The sequence below is a fragment of the Amblyomma maculatum genome, chromosome 10 (genome assembly GCF_055883805.1).
Source record: "Amblyomma maculatum isolate TAMU_Amacu chromosome 10, ASM5588380v1, whole genome shotgun sequence".
Lineage (NCBI taxonomy): Eukaryota > Metazoa > Arthropoda > Arachnida > Ixodida > Ixodidae > Amblyomma > Amblyomma maculatum.
Window position 1 is genome coordinate 51,420,350 of NC_139353.1, and position 24,724 is coordinate 51,445,073.

General features: G+C 44.8%; 1 protein-coding gene across 1 annotated transcript in view; it reads left to right on the top strand.

The window, feature by feature from the left end:
• LOC146176377 (uncharacterized) overlaps nucleotides 1-18,477 on the top strand; it is a 26,411-nt gene extending 7,934 nt beyond the window's left edge. The window contains exons 5-8 of the mRNA XM_084582720.1: nucleotides 3,804-3,924; nucleotides 5,894-6,052; nucleotides 9,196-9,318; nucleotides 11,291-18,477. Of these exons, the coding sequence (XP_084438846.1) occupies nucleotides 3,804-3,924; nucleotides 5,894-6,052; nucleotides 9,196-9,318; nucleotides 11,291-18,436 (7,549 nt within the window). The 3' untranslated portion in view covers nucleotides 18,437-18,477. The remainder of the gene's footprint in view (nucleotides 1-3,803; nucleotides 3,925-5,893; nucleotides 6,053-9,195; nucleotides 9,319-11,290) is intronic.
• Nucleotides 18,478-24,724: the final 6,247 nt, after the last annotated feature.

A 24,724-nucleotide genomic window follows, 5' to 3' on the forward strand; every position in this document is an offset into this window, starting at 1 on the left:
GAAACATACATTCGGAATTCGTAGTTATCAGATATAGCGCACCGAAGGGGCGAGGTGTCAATGGAGGTTGTGACGCAATCTTTTCCTGGCCACTGTATTGTTCCTGGAAATGTTATGCTGAATTGCGAATCGTGAAACTAATCGAATTTGATAGCAATGGTGCTCAACCGCGTCATTGTTTCTTTGCTGAGCACAATGTACTATTTCTAATACCTAGCCTCTACAACTGCGTTCCTGCAAGCCTTAAACGTGAGAGGCCAAGCCTGCTTGTCTTGCAGTGTTGGTAAAACATTCCGCCGGAAGTGGGTGTTGTGTAGCCGTTTATATTAACTTGCCCCATGGCTAGCAGAGCTTCTGTGCAAATGAAAATTGGAACTTTGTGTTCATGTTTCTGTGTATTGGTTTCGGAACTATCAGTGACATGCCAAATGGAGAGAAACAAATACAAGAGTAGAGTTCTGCGCCACGCGCTCCATGTTTGAACGGAAACGCCGTTTGTATGGCCCAACTTCTCTCCTTATGTAGGTTTACAAATAAGACAAGGAGGAAAAGCCTTCAACTCAACGTTGTTTTCGTTGCATATTTAGTTGCAATTTTCGGCTGCCACTTTTACATTTTCATATACTGAACATTTGAAATATTGAAGCACAGTTAATACTTCATAAGGGAGTCACAAATTACTTTGTTAAATAGAGAACTTCGTTAAATTGAGACGTTTCTCGGTCATAAAATTTAATAAATTCGATTATATGGTGTAGCGGCCTCCAGAAAGCTACCCCGGCATGATTTTGGCAAAGCGTAATTTGGCGACCCCGCCGGGGTGGTGCAGTGGTTACGGCGTTCGACTACTGTTCTCAAGGTTGCGGGATCGAATCCCGGCCTCGGCGGCAACTTTTCAATGGAGGTGAAAAAGCAAGGCGCCCGTGTGCTGTGCGATGTCAGTGCACGTTAAAGAACCCCAGGTGGTCGAAATTTCCGGAGTCCTCCACTACGGCGTCTCTCATAGCCTGAGTCGCTTTGGGACGTTAAATCCCACAAACCAAACCAAGAATGAAATTGCGGGCAGCGATAACAAGCGGCGCCAGTAGCACGTATCAAAGGCAATAACGAGAATTGTTGCCTCAACAAGAACCGCCCAAGTGGGCTACAAATGTATCTTCCCAGAGTGATATCGTCGATATTTGGCTGCGTGTGCTTTGTAAGCAACGATCGCATGGATGTGTGCGTTTCGATGGAGGCGAAACGAAGTGGCTTTAGTGTGCTGTGCGATGTCAGTGCACGTTAAAGATCCCCAGGTGGTCGAAATTACTCCGTAGCCCTCCACTACGGCACCCTTTTCTCTTTCCGCTTTCACTCCCACTTTCCTTCCTTCCCTTACGGCGCGGTTCAGGTGCCCACAGAACAAATGTGACAGATACAGCGCCTTTCCTTTCCTGTGAACCAATTATTATTATTATTATTATTATTATTATTATTATTATTATTATTATTATTATTATTATTATTATTATTATTATTATTATTATTATTATTATTATTATTATTGTTGTTGTTGTTGTTGTTGTTGTTGCTGTTGTTGTTGTTGTTATTGTCGTTGTTGAAATGTACCCAGCACGTATTTCCTCCCCTTGTGTGTTCCAGCAAACTGATTCAGCAGGCAAAAGGCATCCACCAGTTCATAGATGGTCTGGTGAATTCAATTCAAAATTTGAAATCTCATTTTGCGCGGTGCAGTTTGGTGAAAGCGGGACGAAGGTAACCCGCGGCGTTGTCCTTGGTTCTGAATCAATAATTTTTGCGCATTGCCTGCTAAATAAGCCAAAAATGAACACGCTTTCATCTTCATGTTTATAAAAGGGTTCGTTAAATCGGAACAGCTAAATCATGAATTTGGTTTGATTATGTTTAGATAATAATAATAACAGGAGCGCGCTAACTTGACAAGAGATCAAAGGGGAACACAACTAACACGACACCATGTGCAAAGCACAGATACTGCGCGGATACAGATTTGTAAAATTAGCGCCCTCCTATTAATATTATGAACAACCAGCTAGCCCCCTTCAAAGCATTATTAATGCTGACATAGAGCATTGGACCCTATGGGCGTCTGAGGGCGAATCGGGATACCTTCGTTAAATGGGGAGCTTTTAAATCGGGTTTTGTTAAATAGAGTTTTTTTACTGTACATTATCGTTTACTGAGCGAGGAATGATGAGAACTGCTCATAATATGAGGTGTCGATAGCTACACAGAAAAAGGTTGCACACTGCTTAAGAACGCAAATGGCAACAGTCACTGCACATGACTGTTTTCATTAACTGCATCGTCATTTTCATCGCTACTAACATCATCAAAACGATCGTCAATATCACAATTATCATTAACTGCCTCGTCATAGTCCTCGCGAATATTATCATCGCTATCGCTTTCATCATTATCACCATCAACAACTAAATGCAGCTTTATTGTCATCGTTACTATCATCCTTATCATTATCACTGAATGCGGCGTCTTTGCCATCTCAATTATCATCCTTACGCTTGAAAAGAAGGATTACGATCGGTTTCTCCCGAGCCCGGCTAGCGTAGTTATTAGTGCACTCAACTAGGGATAGGAGGGATAATGGCTCGACTCCCGATGGATACGATAGACTTTTTTCTTTAGGTGGTAGTGTGATGGACGTTTTCGGAACATACTTTCTGCACCCGGAGCGCATAAGCCGAGAAAGGCTTTCGACTTAACATGTGGGGGACACCTGGGCTCTGCCGTTAGTGGCATGACGTGATAGAGCTGAAGGATGCAAGCTGCGACTCCCCTCGTTGATCCTATTTCACGTTTTTGCACTTTGCTATCGGTTTACTTATATGAAGCTCACAATTTGTGGCTCGATTATCTCACATATACTCACTGTACAAAGTTGTAATCTACCCCATTATGCTGAGATTCACCTGGCCTAGATATGAGGCTCTGCTTTAATAAACCCGTACTAATGTGTTTGTGCGGCCTAGCAGTAAAGAGTGTACGGCACGGATTCCCAGGATCCAGCAGGGTTCGATTCACAGCTCCCTCTCCATCTCAAAAGAACCACTAGCGTTTAAAGCTCACTTCTGCCATGTCGTTTGGTCTAGTGACGTTCCAAAACCCTATACCAATCAAAGTCAGCCCACGTCACCTGCCAGCTACCACCTGCCAGAGACATCCTCATGATTTCTCACTCAAAACGTCTACACCGACAACGTTGGTGTCCTATTTTTCGGAGAACAGCGCATTTAATTCCGCCAAATTAAATGTAATTGACCCGATCACGAAACACGATGCGAGAAAGCTGCTCAGCAGTTTAATTTACTCTCGATAATTTGTTTTAAATGTAATGAATGCTTTTACTGGGAGCTTAAAACTGGAGCGTAATAGAAGTAGAGATACAAAACAGCTTGGGTTCCAGCTAGAACATGTAGTACAGTGACGTTTGCAATCGAGTACTTTTTCGGTTGAGCCTCACTTCGTGATATTTCGTTTATAAATAGGCTATTTCCTGTAATGCTTGAGGTATTAGGCTAGTTACTCAAAAATGTCTGTAGTTTTCACTTCTCTAATCACTGCCACTGCACCTTAGCTGCCCCAGGTTGCATGAGAAAGGCTGTAATATTTAACACGCCCACTTTGAATCTCTTTTCCCACTTTGGCGAGAGACTCGCCTTCGTTTGCACAGGGGCGGTATTGGTTCACTTTCACATTTATTTTAGATTGTCCTTTGCTTTTGTTCCTTGTATAAACAAATTATGTTTTTATCACCTGGCTAGGCATGTAGATTTATTCTACGCCAGCACTTGGACTGCTTCTGACGTCATCAACTCGACTATGCTAGCTACCTCACGGACAACTTCCAAAGGGCACTCAGGTCCATTGTCTGAAGCAGATATGGTAAGTGTTATATCTCTGCATATTGTGCGTCAGTAGAGCAAATCGAATTTGTTATCTCGACTTATTCGCCATGTGACATAAGCTGTTCATGGTTCCTTCTGCTCGTCGAAAATGATTATTGCAAATGTGGGAAGCAAGACGATAAATATGTTTTAGACAATATAGTGGCGCAAAGGCTTGCTTTTCTGGTTGCTAATACTTTTCATTACAAGCAAATTTTCAATAGTGAAATGTGCCCCGGCGCAGGGATTGCTTCTTCTCGACTTTTAGAACAGCCTTCAAACAACTTCGCTTTCATCTACGCCGATGTCACATATCCGGCGAACCCTTTCAAGATAGCCAAACTGAGAAAAGATACAAGGAACAAAGATGTGATCTATATTAGCAATATTGGTATTTAAACACAAGTAAGAAACGCGGCCCACTTTTTTTGGGCGGAGATGTCCATTAGATACTGAACTGATTCTGGATGAGCCCAGCTTTCGTATTTCCTTAGTGCTTTATCAGCAACCTGGTCTACTCGCCAGTTGACCACGTTTCGTGGTTTCCCGATAAGAATAATTCAACAGCGTAACAGCAGCAGTGACATGCCAAAATGCGACGTGTACACTGCAGAAATTTCCGCTGATGCGGAAGATTCAAGAAAGCTGATAATTATGTCTGTGAACGTCGCTTAGTAACTTTTTTCCATCGACTTTTGAGGCAGAACTTTGACGATCGAGCCAGCATAGCGCATGTAGTGAACGAGTCGTACTCGGTATCCAAATGTACGCTCATGGCCCAATGTTTAAAGGAACACATGCAATGTGGAGTAGAGCTTCAGTAAGGAGGTAGACTCACGTTGGCATCTGCAAAGTGCCGCAATGCAGCCACAAAAAGCTACCCCGCTTTTTCAAAACCGATAAGTACAGCTAGCAGAACAAGTGCCATGAGAGCGAACTGAACAACCGTGGTGGGAACGGTGTTTCTTAATGTTCAGGGGAACCTTTGAAACAGGAGCAAATTGCCAATTAGTGAGTAATTATTCATTAGCGTCAACACGAAAACATTCATATGTTCATAGAGGAAAGCTATAAAACTTCTTGAGAAACTTCGTATTTGAAAACAAAAAATCTGCCCTAGTTCAGAGACGCAAAAAGCAATAAAATGTACTTAGGGTATGGCGTTTCATTGCGTCAAAGGGTAAGCCAAGTGCTCCCTCAAGCCTTCAAATTCTAGTCTTCTCTTCAGAAGTTAAGCGTTGGAGGGATAAAAGATTGCGGTAAGCTTTTCGGCGAGGCGTCAACGCTTGAAAACAAAAGGAACGAGAAAATGTGGACCTGATTTCTTTTCTTCCGGCGTTATTTTCGGTATTGAGCACAATTTATGTTGATGCGCGCGCGAACTATGTCGACAATGTACTTTGTAGCATGCAGACAGATCTGTTACGGTTTCAAAGGACGTAGTTTGGTCAAAGTGCGCTAATAAATCGAAGACATGACCAGCAGTGAGGAGATAATAAGGAGTCTAGCGTTGAGACAAAGGTTTGGGGTAGGTGCCCTTACAGCGAGGCATAAAGAATCGGCAACGTTCGATGCAGTTAGCTAAAATAGCTTGGCGCGAACTTCAATCAGCCATGTATTGCGACCTTTATTTTTGTGAGAAAAAGCGAATTCACTGCAAACAAACGTTCACTTCGTCCAGCAAACAAGTTTCGCTTAGCTGGGTAGTGAAACATTTTCGAATGGAAATCCTCGTTAGAAATACATCCAAGCAAGAATCTACTGACAGGATAATAACCTCAATATTAGAGTTCTTCCGAATATCGGCGATTCGCTCCAGCGCACCCGATATCGTAAAATTGAATTTAGATAACAATATTCGGTGTTGGATAACCATAAAAAGAGCAAGTCTTATTGATCTCGTGAGCTATAACGTGTATGAGTAAATTTTGTAGGCAGCACATTGGCTCCTCACTTTTTCCTTGTAGAGCCACGGACTGAACCAACTTGCCCAATTCGGAGTGCCGCCTGAAAAGATTATCCTTGAAGTGCCTTTCTTCGGGTGGAAAACGCACAGCCATGAACCTTCACAGCAAAATCTTCATGGACCTGATGGAGCTGACCAGCAAATTTTGCCATACTATAAGGTAAGCGCCGTTGAAAAAAAAAAATGACGATTGCCTAATTTGTTTGCATAAAACAGGGGCACACGTCTGACTCTAGAAAATTCGATATTGCGGTCATGATGAAAACAAAGAGTGGCCAAGCTGACACACTGCTGGAAAATTTTATATACATTGTTTAAGAATGTAAAAAATAATTCATTTCGGAAGAATATTTAGGACATCATTTAAGGGTTCGACTTATTAAACCTTCGCATTAAAAGCAAAGAAACCAAACCGGCTATGATACCTCTAGATAATGCTAACGAAAACCGTTTTCTTAGGCATCGAAACTGGCAAGCAGCCTCATAGGCTATTGCATGATATTTTGGTGTGAGCTACGTTTTCTGCGCGAGAAATGTACAGTATTAATTTTGATCGCGATTTGTGCGCCTGTGCGTCACCACGTGCGCTTTTTTTTTTCTTTATTTGATATATGTATCTTAGTCATCACACTACGAGATACGAATAACACGAGCAGCTTTAATTGCTGGTGGCCCTTGCAGATAAAACCAATCAAGTAGTGTGACGCGCGAAAGCGTGCCTCGGGTTTTATAGGCGCGTCGTATACACGTATACAGTTGTAGGCATCAGAAAGACCCCGCCGACAATTACGGTATCCGCTAGAGTGAAATCTGAGGGCAGCTTTTCACGTGTTTTTATTATGCTCTCTACTGAACCGAACATTTGTAGACTTGTTTAGGTATTACAGGGTCGACCCCTATCAGGGTGAACACGCGAAGTGGTCGCTCCGACACGGCTGCATATGGAATCAAAGCGGGGCAGGCATTGATAAATCTGGAAGCTACGCTTCGTATGGGCTGCTATATCGCTTCGATGTTCAACCTGGTTAGACGCACTGGGACTTCGAAGAGATCAGCCACGCGCTCGCGTGTTCACCGTAAGAGTGGACGAACGTGTACACCACAGGCCACTGTTAAAAGGAACATGAGACCGCGTGGCTACCGCACTTTATAAAGCACTGCCGAGAGAGCCGGCAACAAACGACATGCATGCGCCGTAAGCACGGCCGGCTACTCTTCCCATCATGCACCAGTTGCCGCCCATTCTCGCCACTTGTAGGCGGTAGCGCGTTGCAAAGTGTGCAACTTGTGTAGGGACAAGGGCATCAAGGACGCAGATTCTGGCGCGAAGTGAGACTAACCACAACAAGGAAAGAGGACTTTTCTAAATGGCTCACCGACAACGATAAGAGCAGGAGCCTGCTCCGGTTCCTTACGGGAAATAATTTACATGAGTTTCTATAATATGCCTTATGGCAAGCTTGCGTAAAAAAAAATGGTTTAGACCGCAAGATCGCACGTTCCCTTTAACAGTCGACTGTACTGTACAGTTACAGTGAACACTTTATTTTCCACACATACTCTTTTTTTTTTTTCAAGTTACACTCCTTTCCCGGTTCTTGATTGCGATGAGGGAAACCTTGTGATAGAATAAATGGTGAGATATACTAAGTTCTACTTGATGCACCAATGACTTGTCCCGAAAGAACATGCACGTCTGTAAAAATGTATGGCGAGGTCGTGGCAGTACTTTGGGTAGTAGCGCCGGAAGGGAACGCGATAGCGTAACGGTCCAGTGTCGCAGAAAACCCGTGTCCTTCGCCGCTAGCGGCGTAGGCGAGAAGCATGCATTCGTTCCGCCAGTGGTAGAGTTTCACAGTTGTCACTAATGGATAGGTGGATGGAATATAGGAGCGTCCCCTTTAAAATAGGGTGGTAGCAGTTGCTATCATGCTCATTTTTTTTTTCAGTTGTGCCCCGTCACCTAGCGGCCAATCGGAAAAATTTTATGCAGACAGATGAAAGTAGGATTAAACGTGAAACTTGTCGGTGATTTTATGGCACATTGTATTGCGTCTTGTTTTTGAATGTGAAAGGTGCTAGTTCTAATCCACTTCTGTTTATTTTTATTAAGGCGAAAACCTAACTTGCCACATTAGAGGCGTGAGCAGTAAGTGTAGACAGGATGTGGCAACAAAAATATAACGTCACTTCGTATCACAATTGAAAAGCAACCGTTCTTTGTACGGCGTTCAGGGTGGCGTTGCACCATTTCGTTTCCTTCAAGTTCGGTAACAGATGGAGCATAGTTTGTCATAGAGACCCGAATAGACGACATATATGCCTCCAAAAGTATTCCACTAATTATAAGAGATGTTCACCGGGAAGTGATACAGGTACTGCACCCTTCCTTTACCCAAACCCAAGCCGTCTAAAGACGTTTAAGCCTTTCCTAAGCTCTGTGCCAGTATCTCGATGCTAAATCGCCAAGCAAAACCATGCTAAACTATTCCAAACACTGTTTTCGCGCGTCTTAATCGGCTCAGTGAAGTTAAACTACTGCTAACTTATCTGCCTTTTTTTTTGTTACTCTAGCAGACATTACTCTGAGCGCGCCACAAAATTGGAAGGGACATTAAGCTTCCTTTTCAAGAGCAGGACGCGATAAAGTTAACAGCTCCTCAAGATCTCTACTATGCTGTTCACCAAACCATAGCCTACTCGGCCAAACTGTCCCAGACATTAATGCTCAGTATGGAAGATTTACCACGCCCGAGCACAATCTTGTGCCCCATGTGGGCATTTGCCGCTTGAAATAGGGTGGCCATCCGGGACTCTCTGTCCCGGGTACACTTCAGCTTCGCCTTTAAGTGTTGAAGGCTGTAGCGTTAAGAAGTCTTTCAGTATTCAAAAGCTGTCATTCACCAGGCTACCCGAGACGACCATGGCGGGTTGTAGGAGGCCGAGCACAAACCTGTGTATAAGATTGGCCAGTGCCAACTGTGATAAGAGCGCCCACTTGGTCCACCCTAAAACTGCCTGCAAGTTACGCCAACGCCAACGTCGCTCAAAGCACCTAAATCTGTGCTCTAAATCTGGGCCTCGAATATTAATGCAATAATATTTCACCAGTTCGCCTCAGCGGAAATGTCTGAGCAGGAAGGAGCTCGAACCCGATCAGTCCTAAGAAATGAAACAACTCCTTAACCACCAAAGCACAATTAAAACAGGCTAATATTAACGTGCAGAGAAGATTTTGGGTGACAACTGACATCTTTTTAATCAGATTGTATTGCCTTTTTTGTCCCGTCTTTATTACCGCAGATCTCGTCCCTGCTTCGAAACGGAGTTCCAAGCATCTGGGACAAGAATAGGCACTCACTTTACATTCTTCTCGACCAAGGCTACCGAGTCTATTATGATGATGCCAACAGCGTCCGCCGAAAGGCAAGTTCATTAACTTGGTTTGCATTTGTATATATATCTTGCATAACTTCTGATGAGCATATATATCATTTCAAGAAACTTCCAACGAAAATGCATTGCACATTTATACTTTAACTGTAGCGTTAAAATCTGAGAGCACTCTTTCGTTTTTCAACTCGTTACAGTGCACAAAAATACGGAAAGAAAAGTTAAGGGCTTTAAATTATAACTAAAGGAGTACTACAAGATATACAAGCCATACTAAGTGAAAAGTTAATGATTTAATTTGACACCAGCTTCGCAAGACAAACGCATGTTTGTCTGTTTTTGTTAAAGTGCGTTCTAAGAAGTATTCTCATTGACAGCTGAGAAGTCTGACCAAAGAATGAGCCCTGAAAGTTCATAGCGGTTGCGTAGCAGGAACAGCCTAAAGACAGGCTATAGCAAAATAATAGAAGTACGTTACTTTTCCTTTAGAAAAATAATGGATTTGTATTTGATTTTTCATGCACCTAGTAGTCCTGGGGCATAAATAATAAGCAATCGTTTTAAGGCGGCAGCCACATGTGGCTCACCAGATTATATTCCTTTCATTGTCATGATGACGACAAAGGTGCGATGTTACCTTTGGTTACCGAAACCCCAATATGCCTGGGTAAAGCCCAGTCAGATATTCAAGAGATTCAAGAAACGCAAGGAATGCGTCGTCAGTTAAAAAAACCGGGGTCAACATTAAGGACGAAACTCCCAGGTTCCGCCCCTCCACGCAGGGTACTATGTATGAACTATGTAGCACAAGCATCCACCCCAATTCAAGTGAGATTGTTTTAAAGTGGCATGTCAACCCAGATTTTTTTAACTACGGCATACCAGAAGGCCAAACCTTCACGTTTACGTTGAAAATGCCATAGTAGTGTCTTCGCTGTAAGAATGATCCTCGACCCAGAAACTTTAGGCTCGTGTGCATAAAACTTCTGACAGGTCTCCTAAACCTAGCATTATCCTTCAATTTACGCCAAAATCCAAGGTCGATTCCTTTGACAACCAGTTGATTCTCGTGTTTCGCGCTGTCGAACGACCGCGCTATCGATACAACGTTGATACAACACTGAGGCAGCGACGTAAGCCCAAATGCAACGCTTAGTCTAGAGAAAGGCTCAATGTCTTGCTCGAGAGCCATTTTATGCATTGTTCGCTTGTGGGCTACTGAACGTTTTATCTCTGACGAGCTATCAGGAAATGGAACATATCTACTTGATTTCCCATACCCCCAGTCGTCCTGGTGCATGAATAATAAAGAAGCGCGTTTAAGGGGACAGCTATATGATGCTCACCAGCAACGAAGTTCAGCGTTTGGTGTCCGGAAAAAGTGGTAACAAAGCAAACGTGACTTCGTGACGTCGTCAGCAGTGCCTATAAGAAAGTTAAGTTATCGGGATTCCACCTGGTTAAGGTCCAAGAATATTTCAGCTTGAGACAAATTTCACATAAATCTTAGTATTTGAGATTAAAAAATAATTAGCAAATTTGGATAGTGTGGGGATAGAACAAAGACCTGTGAGTCACGAGAAAGGCACGCTACACACAAGCCACGACGGCACATAGGTCCGCGCTGAACTAAGTGAAGCTAGAATATTCGTGATGCAGCCAGTAACTGTGAAAGTCAGTGATAATTAGGCGATAAAAGAAAAGAAACAAAACTAAAGCTCAGATATTCATGACTTCGCCTTCACAGTACGTAAGGAGTTCGAAGGACCCTTCGTAAATTTTATAATAGGAAAGGAATGCCGTATAAAATGACGCAGTACCGTTATCTGCTTCGATCTGTTCGAGTGCTCTGCTCAGTGATTCAACCTGCCGATAGTGTTTCACTGAATAAGTACTTTCCCTGCCTTCTTAGAGCTTACTATACTCGCGTCCGGTTGTCTGCTGACGCCAAAGGAATTTGGATGTAACAAGCAAGAAAGATCAAATTTCAACTATCATCTTGCAGGTGCTGCTGGTGAGGTCCCTAGGACTGGCAGGAGTCGCAGCTTTGAGCGTAGACATGGACAACCTTGATGCTACTTTCAAGAGAAAAAACGATCTTCTCAAAGGAATAACTGAAGGCATCAAAGCGGCTGTTCACGATCCGATAACATTTCAAACACAATACCCGGAACCGAGCGCAGGGAATGAATCACATGATGCCAACTTTGGGACGTACACTGGCGCTCCGGACAAAACAACCGCCCCAGCTGAAATGACGACATCCAATCAATATCTTGACACCCTAACTCCAGGAATTGGTTCGAATTCAGCAGCAAGTACTCCGAACTCTGTGACCACCACATCCGAGGAAGAAAGAACTCCAGCACAAGAATCCAGGCCACCGACATCTATCACTTCGGCTACAAGCCAAGAAACTATTTCGACTACGGCTCACAGCCGACAAGACGAGCAAGGAACACCATTGTCGTCATCCAAACGTTCTTCTACACCAGCAGTCTCTTCTCTAGCAGACGTTAATTATGGAACCGAATCAACTCCACGGGAGCTAACTACATCAAGTAGCGGCGGTAAAATAGCGACAGCCACTTCTTCAAGTACTGATGCCGGAATTTCTGTTTCTACCGAAGCCGGACCTGCGCTGAGTCGAACCCAACAACCACATCACATATCTACAGCGTCTACGACAAACAGCACAGCAAGTAATTTCGCGAACAACAACACTGTAACAAAACATATCGATTTAGAAACCGAAACCACAGAGGCTGCGGCCCTAACACATACTGTAGCGCCTACGTCACACATCCCTGAATATCAGCATTACGAAACCAAGACGACAAACAGCACGAGCTATTCATCCAGTATGCCGATGGACGAAGTACCAGACACTGTCACGACAGCGTTCCCTCCAAACAGCAACGTATATAATGCTGCCGCGTATACCACTGTAACGATCAATAACACATTAGACAAACAGTCCACTGAATCTACATCAACTGGGACCTTAGCCTCTGCATCATACAGCACTGGATACCACAGTTCTGAAACCACGACTGAAACCGGCACTGTAGATTTATCCAGCTCAACCACGGAGGGAACACGTGAAAATATGGACGTGTCATCGCCAAGGAGCACCGAATACAATTTTATTGAAAGCAAGACTGCAACAACCAATAATCATATAAATCAATTCTCCACTGAATCTGCATCACCAACTGGAACCTCAGCCTCTGCGTCATACAGCACTGGATACCACCATTTTGAAACCACGACTGACAAAAGCACGACAGACTTATCCAGCCCAACCACGGAGGCAACACGAGGAATCATAGACGTGTCATCGCAAAAGAGCACCGAATATGATTTCACCGAAAACACGACTACAAGAACCAATAATATTTTAAACAAATTGTCCACTGAATATGCATCATCAACCGAAACCCCAGCCTCTGAGTCATACAGCACTGGATACCACCATTTTGAAACCACAACTGAAAAAGGCACGACAGACTTGCCCAGCCCAACCATGGAGGGAACACGTGCTATCACGGACGTGTCATCGCAAAAGAGCACCGAGTATGATTTTACCGAAAACACGACTGCAAGAACCAATAATATTTTAAACAAATTGTCCACTGAATATCCATCATCAATCGAAACCCCAGCCTCTTGGTCATACAACACAGGATACCACCATTTTGAAACCACGACTGAAAAAGGCACGACAGACTTGCCCAGCCCAACCACGGAGGGAACACGTGCTATCATGGACGTATCATCGCCAAAGAGCACTGAATATGATTTCGCCGAAAGCACGGCTGCAAGAGCCAATAATACTTTCAACAAATTGTCCACTGAATCTGCATCACCAACTGGAACACCAGCCTCTGAGTCATACAGCACTGGATACCACCATTCTGAAACCTCGACTGAAACAGGCACGCCAGATCTTTCCAGCCAAACCACGGAGAGAAAACGTGCAACCATGTACGTATCATCGCCGAAGAGCACCGAACATGATTCCGCCGAAATCACGACTGCAAGCACCAATAATGATTTCAACAAATTGTCCACTGAATCTGCTTCATCAACTGGGACACCAGCCTCTGAGTCATACAGCACTGGATACCACCATTCTGAAACCTCGACTGAAACAGGCATGCCAGATCTTTCCAGCCAAACCACGGAGAGAAAACGTGCAACCATGTACGTATCATCGCCAAAGAGCACCGAATATGATTCCGCCGAAATCACGACTGCAAACACCAATAATGCTTTCAACAAATTGCCCACTGAATCTGCATCATCAACTGGAACACCAGCCTCTGAGTCATACAGCACTGGATACCACCATTCTGAAACCTCGACTGAAACAGGCACGCCAGATCTTTCCAGCCAAACTATGGAGAGAAAACGTGCAACCATGCACGCATCATCGCCAAAGAGCACCGAAAATGATTCCGCCGAAATCACGACTCCAAACACCAATAATGCTTTCAACAAATTGTCCACTGAATCTCCATCATCAACTGGAACACTAACCTCTGAGTCATACAGCACTGGATACCACCAGTCTGAAACCTCGACTGAAACAGGCACGCCAGATTTTTCCAGCCAAACCACGAAGCGAAAACCAACCATGTACGTATCATCGCCAAAGAGCACCGAATATGATTCCGCCGAAATCACGACTGCAAACACCAATAATGCTTTAAACAAATTGTCCACTGAATCTGCATCAACTGCAACACCAGCCTCTGAGTCACACAGCACTGGATACCACAGTTCTGCAACCACGACTGAAACAGGCACTGTAGATTTATCCAGCTCAACCACGGAGGGAACACGTGAAAATATGGACGTGTCATCGCCAAGGAGCACCGAATACAATTTTATTGAAAGCAAGACTGCAACAACCAATAATCATATAAATCAATTCTCCACTGAATCTGCATCATCAACTGGAACCCCAGCCTCTGCGTCATACAGCACTGGATACCACCATTTTGAAACCACGACTGACAAAAGCACGACAGACTTATCCAGCCCAACCACGGAGGCAACACGAGGAATCATAGACGTGTCATCGCAAAAGAGCACCGAATATGATTTCACCGAAAACACGACTGCAAGAACCAATAATATTTTAAGCAAATTGTCCACTGAATATGCATCATCAACCGAAACCCCAGCCTCTGAGTCATACAGCACTGGATACCACCATTTTGAGACCACAACTGAAAAAGGCACGACAGACTTGCCCAGCCCAACCACGGAGGGAACACGTGCTATCATGGACGTGTCATCGCAAAAGAGCACCGAATATGATTTTACCGAAAACACGACTGCAAGAACCAATAATATTTTAAACAAATTGTCCACTGAATATCCATCATCAATCGAAACCCCAGCCTCCGAGTCATACAACACAGGATACCACCATTTTGAAACCACGACTGAAAAAGGCACGACAGACTTGCCCAGCCCAACCACGGAGGGAACACGTGCTATCATGGACGTATCATCGCCAAAGAGCACTGAATATGATTTCGCCGAAAGCACGGCTGCAAGAGCCAATAATACTTTCAACAAATTGTCCACTGAATCTGCATCACCAACTGGAACACCAGCCTCTGAGTCATACAGCACTGGATACCACCATTCTGAAACCTCGACTGAAACAGGCATGCCAGATCTTTCCAGCCAAACCACGGAGAGAAAACGTGCAACCATGTACGTATCATCGCCAAAGAGCACCGAATATGATTCCGCCGAAATCACGACTGCAAACACCAATAATGCTTTCAACAAATTGTCCACTGAATCTCCATCATCAACTGGACCACCAGCCTCTGAGTCATACAGCACTAGATACCACCATTCTGAAACCTCGACTGAAACAGGCACGCCAGATCTTTCCAGCCAAACCACGGAGCGAAAACCAACCATGTACGTATCATCGCCAAAGAGCACCGAATATGATTCCGCCGAAATCACGACTGCAAACGCCAATAATGATTTCAGCAAATTATCCACTGAATCTGCATCATCAACTGGAACACCAGCCTCTGAGTCATACAGCACTGAATACCACCATTCTGAAACCTCGACTGAAACAGGCACGCCAGATCTTTCCAGCCAAACCATGGAGAGAAAACGTGCAACCATGTACGTATCATCGCCAAAGAGCACCGAATATGATTCCGCCGAAATCACGACTGCAAACACCAATAATGCTTTCAACAAATTGTCCACTGAATCTGCATCATCAACTGGAACACCAGCCTCTGAGTCATACAGCACTGGATACCACCATTCAAAAACCTCGACTGAAACAGGCACGCCAGATCTTTCCAGCCAAACCATGGAGAGAAAACGTGCAACCATGTACGTATCATCGCCAAAGAGCACCGAATATGATTCCGCCGAAATCACGACTGCAAACACCAATAATGCTTTCAACAAATTGTCCACTGAATCTGCATCATCAACTGGAACACCAGCCTCTGAGTCATACAGCACTGGATACCACCATTCTGAAACCTCGACTGAAACAGGCACGCCAGATCTTTCCAGCCAAACCATGGAGAGAAAACGTGCAACCATGTACGTATCATCGCCAAAGAGCACCGAATATGATTCCGCCGAAATCACGACTGCAAACACCAATAATGCTTTAAACAAATTGTCCACTGAATCTGCATCAACTGCAACACCAGCCTCTGAGTCATACAGCACTGGATACCACCATTCTGAAACCTCGACTGAAACAGGCACGCCAGATTTTTCCAGCCAAACCACGGAGCGAAAACGGGCAACCATGTACGTATCATCGCCAAAGAGCACCGAATATGATTTCGCCAAAAGCATGACTGCAAGAACCAATAATCTTTTTAACAAATTGTCCACTGTATCTGCATCATCAACTGGAACACCAGCCTATGAGTCATACAGCACTGGATACCACCATTCTGAAACCACAACTGAAAAAGGCACGCCATATCTTTCCAGCCAAACCACGGAGAGAAAACGTGCAACCATGTACGTATCGTCGCCAACGAGCACCGAATATGATTCCGCCGAAATCACGACTGCAAACACCAATAATGCTTTCAACAAATTGTCCACTGAATCTGCATCATCAACTGGAACACCAGCCTCTGAGTCATACAGCACTGGATACCACCATTCCGAAACCTCGACTGAAACAGGCACGCCAGATCTTTCCAGCCAAACCACGGAGCGAAAACGGGCAACCATGTACGTATCATCGCCAAAGAGCACCGAATATGATTTCGCCGAAAGCACGACTGCAAGAACCAATAATATTTTCAAAAATATGTCCACTGAATCTGCATCATCAACTGGAACACCAGCCTCTGAGTCATACAGCACTGAATACCACCATTCTGAAACCTCGACTGAAACAGGCACGCCAGATCTTTCCAGCCAAACCATGGAGAGAAAACGTGCAACCATGTACGTATCATCGCCAAAGAGCACCGAATATGATTTTACTGAAAGCACGACCTCCAGAACGGGTATCGCGTTAGACAATGTGTCCACTGAATCTGCGTCATCTATAGGCACCTCAACGGTTGCGCCATACAGCACTGAATATGACCTTTCCGAAACAACGACCGTTTCTAATCCTGGATATATGTTTATAGAAAATACCACTTTACCGGATGCATTAGCTTCAGTCACTGTGACTGCTGAAAGAATGTTTGTAACGTCAGACACGCTGTCATCAAAACCTAGCTATATACGGAGCGAAGACACGACCACATTGACCACTAGTATGCCAGATACTTTTACCGAAAGCCGTGCATACGTTTCTACAGTTAAAGACGCATCTGGTACTACAAAGCTGGAAACTGACGTTGAAACCTTCACTTCAAACCTTACCAAAAATTCGTTTTCAACAGCCCTTTATGAATCAAGCGACGACGTACCTGTGACACCAGGAGGAGGCAAAGAATTTACTTCATCAGAAACCAGCACACCACAGCATTTCTCAACAAAGGATGAAATGCAGGCTGGTATAGCAACACAGTCCTCACCATTCCGCAGCAGCCATGAAACTAGGCAGCAAGAACTGACTACCACCGAATACACGCCGCAAAACACTGTGAGCTCTGCGGATAAGAGACAAACTGAAGAAAGCTCCACACAGGCATTCAATGAAGCATCAACACTTTATGAATCAAGCGACGACGTACCTGTGACACCAGGCGGAGGCAAAGAATTTACTTCATCAGAAAGCAGCACACCACATCATTTCTCAACAAAAGATGAAATGCAGGCTGGCAAAGCAACACAGTCCTCATCATTCCGCAGCAGCTATAAAACTAGGCAGCAAGAACTGACTACTACCGAATACACGCCGCAAAACACTGTGAGCTCTGCAGATAAGAGACAATCTGAAGAAAGCTCCACACAGGCATTCAATGAAGCATCAGCACTTTATGAATCAAGCGACGACGTACCTGTGACACCAGGAGGAGGCAAAGAATTTACTTCCTCAGAAACCAGCACACCACAGCATTTCTCAACAAAGGATGAAATGCAGGATGGCATAGCAACACAGTCCTCATCATTCCGCAGCAGCTATGAAGCTAGGCAGCAAGAACTGACTACTACCGAATACACGCCGCAAAACGCTGTGACCTCTGCAGATAAGAGACAAACTGAAGAAAGCTCCACACAGGTATTCAGTGAAGCATCGACTGGTGCTACCCTGCCCGAAGAACCATTCATTACGACTATGCCTCCCACTCGAAGAGGAAGTTCTACAGTTTCTTCAGTGCTCGACAGAGTGTCACCACTCGATCGCGGGGTGCCCGAGAAGCATTGTGAAGGCACATCTCAGCGTACACTGCCACATGAATTTGACGGCGAGTTTTACTACCGATGTTACCACGGGATGGCGCTGTTACGGAAGTGCGCCAGGGGATTCCGGTACAGCACCATATTAGGCCGTTGCGGCCCGGAGGACATTGGTAGCCCAGATGGTGCTGTAACTAAGCCGCCATCTTTGAGCCGGAACGCATTAGAACTCTTGAGCAAGGTGGCATCTGGTGAACTGCGGTTGAGCCAGGAGGACAAAGTAGTAGTCGACGTACACCTGAAATTTAATGTTGGTGAATAGCCTAAGCTTTTTTTTGAGTCAAATAAAACGGGCAGATTGAAGCATTGTCTGCATTGTGAACTTTCGTAAGCATGTCATTCAGCAATTTAGTTGGCACTGAATGAAAACCAAGTGATGTGGGTCGGTAGAAACCCAATGATTCCTGCTGCATTTGCTATGTTGGTGCTCCATGGCAGGTCAAAATTTGTGAAATTGACCGTGTCGAACAAGTGTATAAAAATGCACAAACACCCGAGGTAAGAAAGAACTGCAAAGGGAATCAAAACTTTTTCTTTGTCATTTTGGTTCACGTCAGCTGACTAGTAAAGCCATTACAGGACACAACAAAGTGCCTATGAAGAACCTGTATTGTAGACTATTGCACCGTTAATGATGCACTGATGTCATTTCGCAGTATACATGGCTGATAATTAATACGGTGGCTCTGGTGTATTTCAGTCACAGACTACTTCTCGCCACCGTATAGAGCCTTAGATGCGTCAGAAGTGGAATAAAAGCATTTTCAATCAATCTGCCGTAAAAATGGCAGCGAAATCACGTCGAGATGTTTGTGACAAAGTAGTGCCGCTTGTTCCGAAGAGACCGCGGAGACTGGAGGATTCGTGGTAGAATCAACTGGGCGAGGCGGGTTGCCAGCAACAGCAGCCATGTCAGCCATGGCCAAGCCAGCAACTACCAGGCTTAACCATGCTGCCAGCCGAGCCCTAAAAGCTGAAATAAATATCGCCGCAGAGCGATAGAACGCCAGTAAAAGTTCTCCGGAGGCTCCCTGAAGTGTGACAGGGACCCTCTGTGCAAACGATGCTGCAAAAAGAACACTGACGAATCGAAAAAAAAAAACTAAATATGCAGGAGCATCAAAAAGAAATGCTTCTTTCTTATGTCTATTTCTTTATCCATTCCCTCTCCGTCGAAGAGCCTACACTGCCACCGTAGTCGCCGGTGGGGAAGAACCTGATTGGTCTACAGGTTCATGACGTTGCAATCATATCACATCACGTTGAATTTCAAACACCTCATTTTCTAATAAATATAACGAACTGGCTGAGGGTTCAAGTTCAGGCAAAATTGGTGAGGAGGTTTTTCTAATCGAGGTATTTCAGAAAAATGAAATAATTAAACCTTATCACCATTGAGATTCGGGTCCAGGTTATCTGTATGCCGGAATGGGCACGCAACGCGTAGGCGTCGAAGGATCTTTCTTTTAGAACAACATGGTGTTTATTAAAGCGAGAATGTGTTATATTTACTTAAACTATTTACAAAAGTTTTAGGAAAAGCCACAAGGCAACATAACAAACAGTGCTAGACGGGAGGTAAGGCTGCAGGAGCACTTCACCAAAAGAGAATGCCACTCCAATTAAGTCATACATGCCTTCAGTTGAACAATCATTTGCGGAAATGAAATTTCGTAAAAACAACTAATTCACAGTGTCGGTTCATAATTCTAATTTTACATACGGCTGCCTAGTTAAATCAGAAAAAAAAAACAGTTCAATAGATGCATTAATATATCGCACTGCGGTGCGATCTCAAAATGGTTTAGGAGGTCAAATTAATTCGATTTTTCAAGGTCAATTGCAAGACATCCCAGAACAAAATTGCGTCCTTGGAATTGATGAAGCATTGCTAGATTATTTCAGTAATATTGCAGAGGCGAAGTTCACAAACGACACTAAAACATCCTTCTCCTAGGCCCAAGTCTTCTCGGACAATGTTTCCGTACGTAACTTATAGAAAAAAGTGTCCGTGCAAACAGAAAGTCACATTTTTCGCACCTGTCCTGGCAATCCAATTAAAGTACATCGGGTGGTAAAGAGGGGGAGGGAGAACATCGAAAACTCGTTTTTGTACAGGCGTTCTCGCGACAGTGGTAATAAGGACTCTTGATAAATAGGCTGCCAAAAAATGCACGGCAAACCATACCAAATGCAAAACCCATAAACAAGGACGGTCAGCGAAGTTAGAGGACACAACTAATGTGTCCAAAGCGTTACATAATTTGTCTGCTAAAACGCTCGAAATATTGGGTGGGATGTGTTACGAAACAATATATGACATGTCTGGGTAACAAGCGTCAAACAAAACTGGGTTTGGGAAAGTATACGTCTAGAATGGTCTCCAAGTGATTGCTTGTCTATTGTTAAGCGGTGCATCTGATCGAGGCATCCTCCTACGCTCGAGTTTGTAATGCTGAGTCAGACCGCAAATCGAGAGCAGCCAGCCGCGAACACAAGGGGATGGCCATGCGGCCCGAGCTAAGCCCGTCTACTTTACAATGGCTCCCGAGCAGAAGAGGAGCCATCCTATCGATTAAGGGGCCAACAAGACAGTGAGCCCATAGTAATGCGAAAAATGCGTTGTAGACATGTGAGGCTTTGGTTATATGTCGGAAGAGACCTTGATATCTTGCGGCAATCTTCGGCGTGCTTGGCAGCTTCTGAAACAGTGGTGCATTCAGATTTGTCAGGGTGGTAGGGTAGCATAGTATCGATGAGAACGGAAGGATGGCGGCCGTAAAGAAAAAAAGAAAAGGCTTTCCTTTTCAAGAAAGAAAAGTCCAGTCCTTTGTCCGTGTAAAACTAAGCAGCGCAGCATTATTGAGAAGATGTTCCAACTAGCCCAGTCGCCAGCACTTCTTAAGAAAAGCCTGTAGCCCTGATCCCTAATCCAAGAGCCCTGATCGTAGAGCCTAATCCAAGAGCCCCGATTTCGCAGAGGCTGGCAATTTTGGCTGATAGCGGGGAGAGAGGCAAGGCATCGGCGTAATGATGCTTGCGGCTCCACCGGTAGACGACGTGGATGTCATATTCTTGGAGACACAGCGCACGTCGAGCCAGGCGACCAGAAGGATATTTTAATGAAGACAGCCACTAAAGGACACGATGGTCCATAACCACCCCTAAAGGACGGCCGCACACATAAAAGCGAAACTTTCCTACGGCCCACACAACAGACAGGCACTCTTTTCTGTTACAGATTAGTTGCGCTCAGCCTTGGTAAGTGTGCGGCTTGCATCGCAACTACATATTCGTCGAATCCATGTTTGCGCTGGACAAGCACCGCACCAAGACCAATACCACTGGCGTCCGTGAGTACTTCAATCGGAGCCGTCATGTCGAAATGGCACAAAATTGGGGAGGAGACGACGCAGGGTAATGTATAAGCGTCGTCGCACGCAGATGACCAAACCGGAAAAGCGCTATCGCTGCCGAGCAGCTGAGTCAAAGAAGCAGCAATTGATGCGATGTTGCGTATGAACCGCCGAAATAAGAGCAGAGCCCTAGGAAACTCTGTAGTTCACCTAAATTTGTGAGTTCATGGGCAGCAAAAGTGAATTTTTTTTTTTTTTTTTTTGTTCAGCTGCAGGCCAGCGTTTGTGAGACATGTCAAAACGTGCTTGAGATGACTTAGGCGTGTTTCAATATCGGGCGAAAAGACGATATCGTCCAGATAGCGCAGACACGTCTTCCACTTGAGGCCAGGCAAAACTGTATTCATTATTCGCTCGAAAGTTACCGGTGCGTTGCATAGGCCGAAAGGCATGACGGTCGACTCGTAGAGGTCATCAGGGGTCACAAATGCGATTTTGGCACCATTTTCAGCTGCCATTGGGACCTGTCAATAACCAGATCGCATGTCGAAAACTTTATTGAGGAAGAGGATTTAGGCATGGATTGAGAAGGTGCCGCTCTCCGCGGTAGCTTCGACGATGTCGTTCGGCAACCCTTTAGGTCAGCTCTGTGACTCAAAGTTCAACCTCTGGTCCTCTGGGTCCGAGATAAGCAGCGCGGTCTCCCACAGCGATTGGGTAGAGACATACAGACTCTATGGCGACTTGTCTTCGTTACATAAGTATAGTATATACTGTGTGCCTATCCTTCTGCACAAGGCTGGCACGTGTGCTAGCAGAGAGAACAAACAGGGATGTACTTCTGTGGCAACCATTAAAGAAAATTAAGTGTTTGTTTGGAGCTACCGCCAGCTGAGTTGCGCTCTACTCCGAAATCTTTGGGACTTTTTGAAAGCTTTTGTTACGTCTTTCTGGAATTTGGTTGTAATTTATTTGCAGGGTGTTATTCGCTCTTTGGGCGACCTGAACTCGAGGTAGCGCAGTTCCACGAGTTCTCCGGAAAAAAAGCGACTATGATAAGGGCAGGAGAATGGTCAGAGCACAAATTTTCATTAAAGATTATTCAGTTCACAACTACACAGCGCACGTGGACACGGCAGAATATGCTGATACAGACGCATTCTCCTTAATAGTCGTCGATCACGGCCGTCCCTAGCATCGGCAACGATCGATACAATAAAATATCCGGAGTAGGCCGTTGAAACGTCCATAGCACTGGACATTACATCTACCCTAGCCAATTACATAACAAGCGATTTAAAATGGCAATTCATAATTTTGAAGAAGGAAGGGCCCAGACTGCAGCTATCTAAAATCTTACTAAATTTCTTCTACACCCGCCAGATCACCTGGGTCTGGGTTTATACTGGGTTTAGACCATACTGGAAACGAGGTAAATGGCGTATGTGTACGGCCTATTTACCAAGGTTAAATGAAGGAGCAGCGCACATGGAACTTCATGAAAACGATGGTGTTCACTGCACAGCAGTAGAGTGCACTTGAAACTAATAAAGACGACGATGTTTGCTGCACAGCTCACACAGCCTTTATTCTACCCCTCCAATCGTTTTCTTTTTGAACATGTAAATATGTATATATAACTCTCTGCTGCCCAATTCTTGGCTGATTCCCCTGCGTGGGTATGCGCAATAAGTTATAAATCCATATATTATAGTCCGCTCTGCTGACTAATGCATTCGATAAAAACACATGCTAATTATCTGGAAGGCGCGCCTTTCCGAGCCCTATTCATCAAGTCATGTTCACGAGCCTTGTCAGAATTATAGGTCGCAAATTGCTGTTCACAGATATTGTCTAAACATATATCAATGAAACTAAGAAACGTCGGCAATAGGTATGCACCAAGCGTCGGTGCAATACATAGGAGCTTGCATATGAAGCGGATTTCGTTTCACGAGACAAGAAGGGCTTTCGCCTTAAAAAAACGTATCTTTGGGTAGTACTAGCTTTTGTTGTATACGAGGTATTCGCATGAGGCCGTACTATGATCCCTACAACTATTGCCGTACTACCAGCTGGCGCGACTATCGTCACGCCTCATCCGCCATGTCGGAGGTCGCCGGTGACATCGGCGCGCGTCGGCTCGCGCAGTATCAGGTTCTCTGTCAGGTGCCCGCGTTATATTGGAACTGATCAGTAAAGTTTTATCAAGTTGTTAAATACTTCCACATCCACTTTTCGTTGTGGGGCTCTTTATGCGCATGAAGTCTGCAGCGGTATTTTCGTGCTCCGGGACATAACATTGCCTGTTCAGTGTTGCAACTGGGCATTCACCCGTGCAACAGCTCGACAGCAAAAGCTGCCGGCTGCCCATTGCGTGCAACACAACTTACAGCTCATTAAATCTAATTGTTTGCTGCCACTGAGGCAGAACACATCAATTGAAGAGACAGCGCTTTCATTGCCTCAGTTCCAAAGCTGGCACGGCCGCGAAACGCACATTTCTGGTGGCGCGGTTGACTGCAAACTGCCCATCGAAGCTTGCACAAGCGCTGTTCCAACATTAAAACGAAGCTATGCAGTTGCTTAATTTGGGTTACAGAAGGTCGAGAAAATACTTCACGCGCTCGCAGCATAAAAGGCACTACCAAAGAGCTTGTTTTGCAAATTTAGTGTCGGCAACGTAGCTCTGCTTGAAATGCCCATAACCCATGGAACCTATACGTTCGCAACAACGCGATGTGCAGCGATAACCATTAATACAATTCTAACACGTCACTTATAAGTCGGGAGAGGTGAAAGTTAGCGCTAGCTAAGTGAACAGACCCGTCGTAATTTACTCGCTTCAAAAAACGGCATGCCACCCATCGACGCCCTCGTGCACGTGTGGCTCTTGGCCTCGCTCGCTTGCCAAAAAATTTAAATGCTTCGTGGATTTGTACGTTTTAATTCCTTCACCTGTTACAAAACTTAAAGACCGCACTTCACAAGGCAGGCCCCGATGTCGGGGAATCCAATGCAAAGCAGTGATCCTGTAGTACGCCGCACACTACGGCGAAGTTACCGCAGTCGTACCAGCCGATGTTTTCACAAAGTCGAACATTTTATCGAGACCACCGTTTTTCTTGTTCCAGGAAGCCCACAGCTGTATTCAATCATTCGCATGATTTTCGCTGGCACACACAGAAATTCCA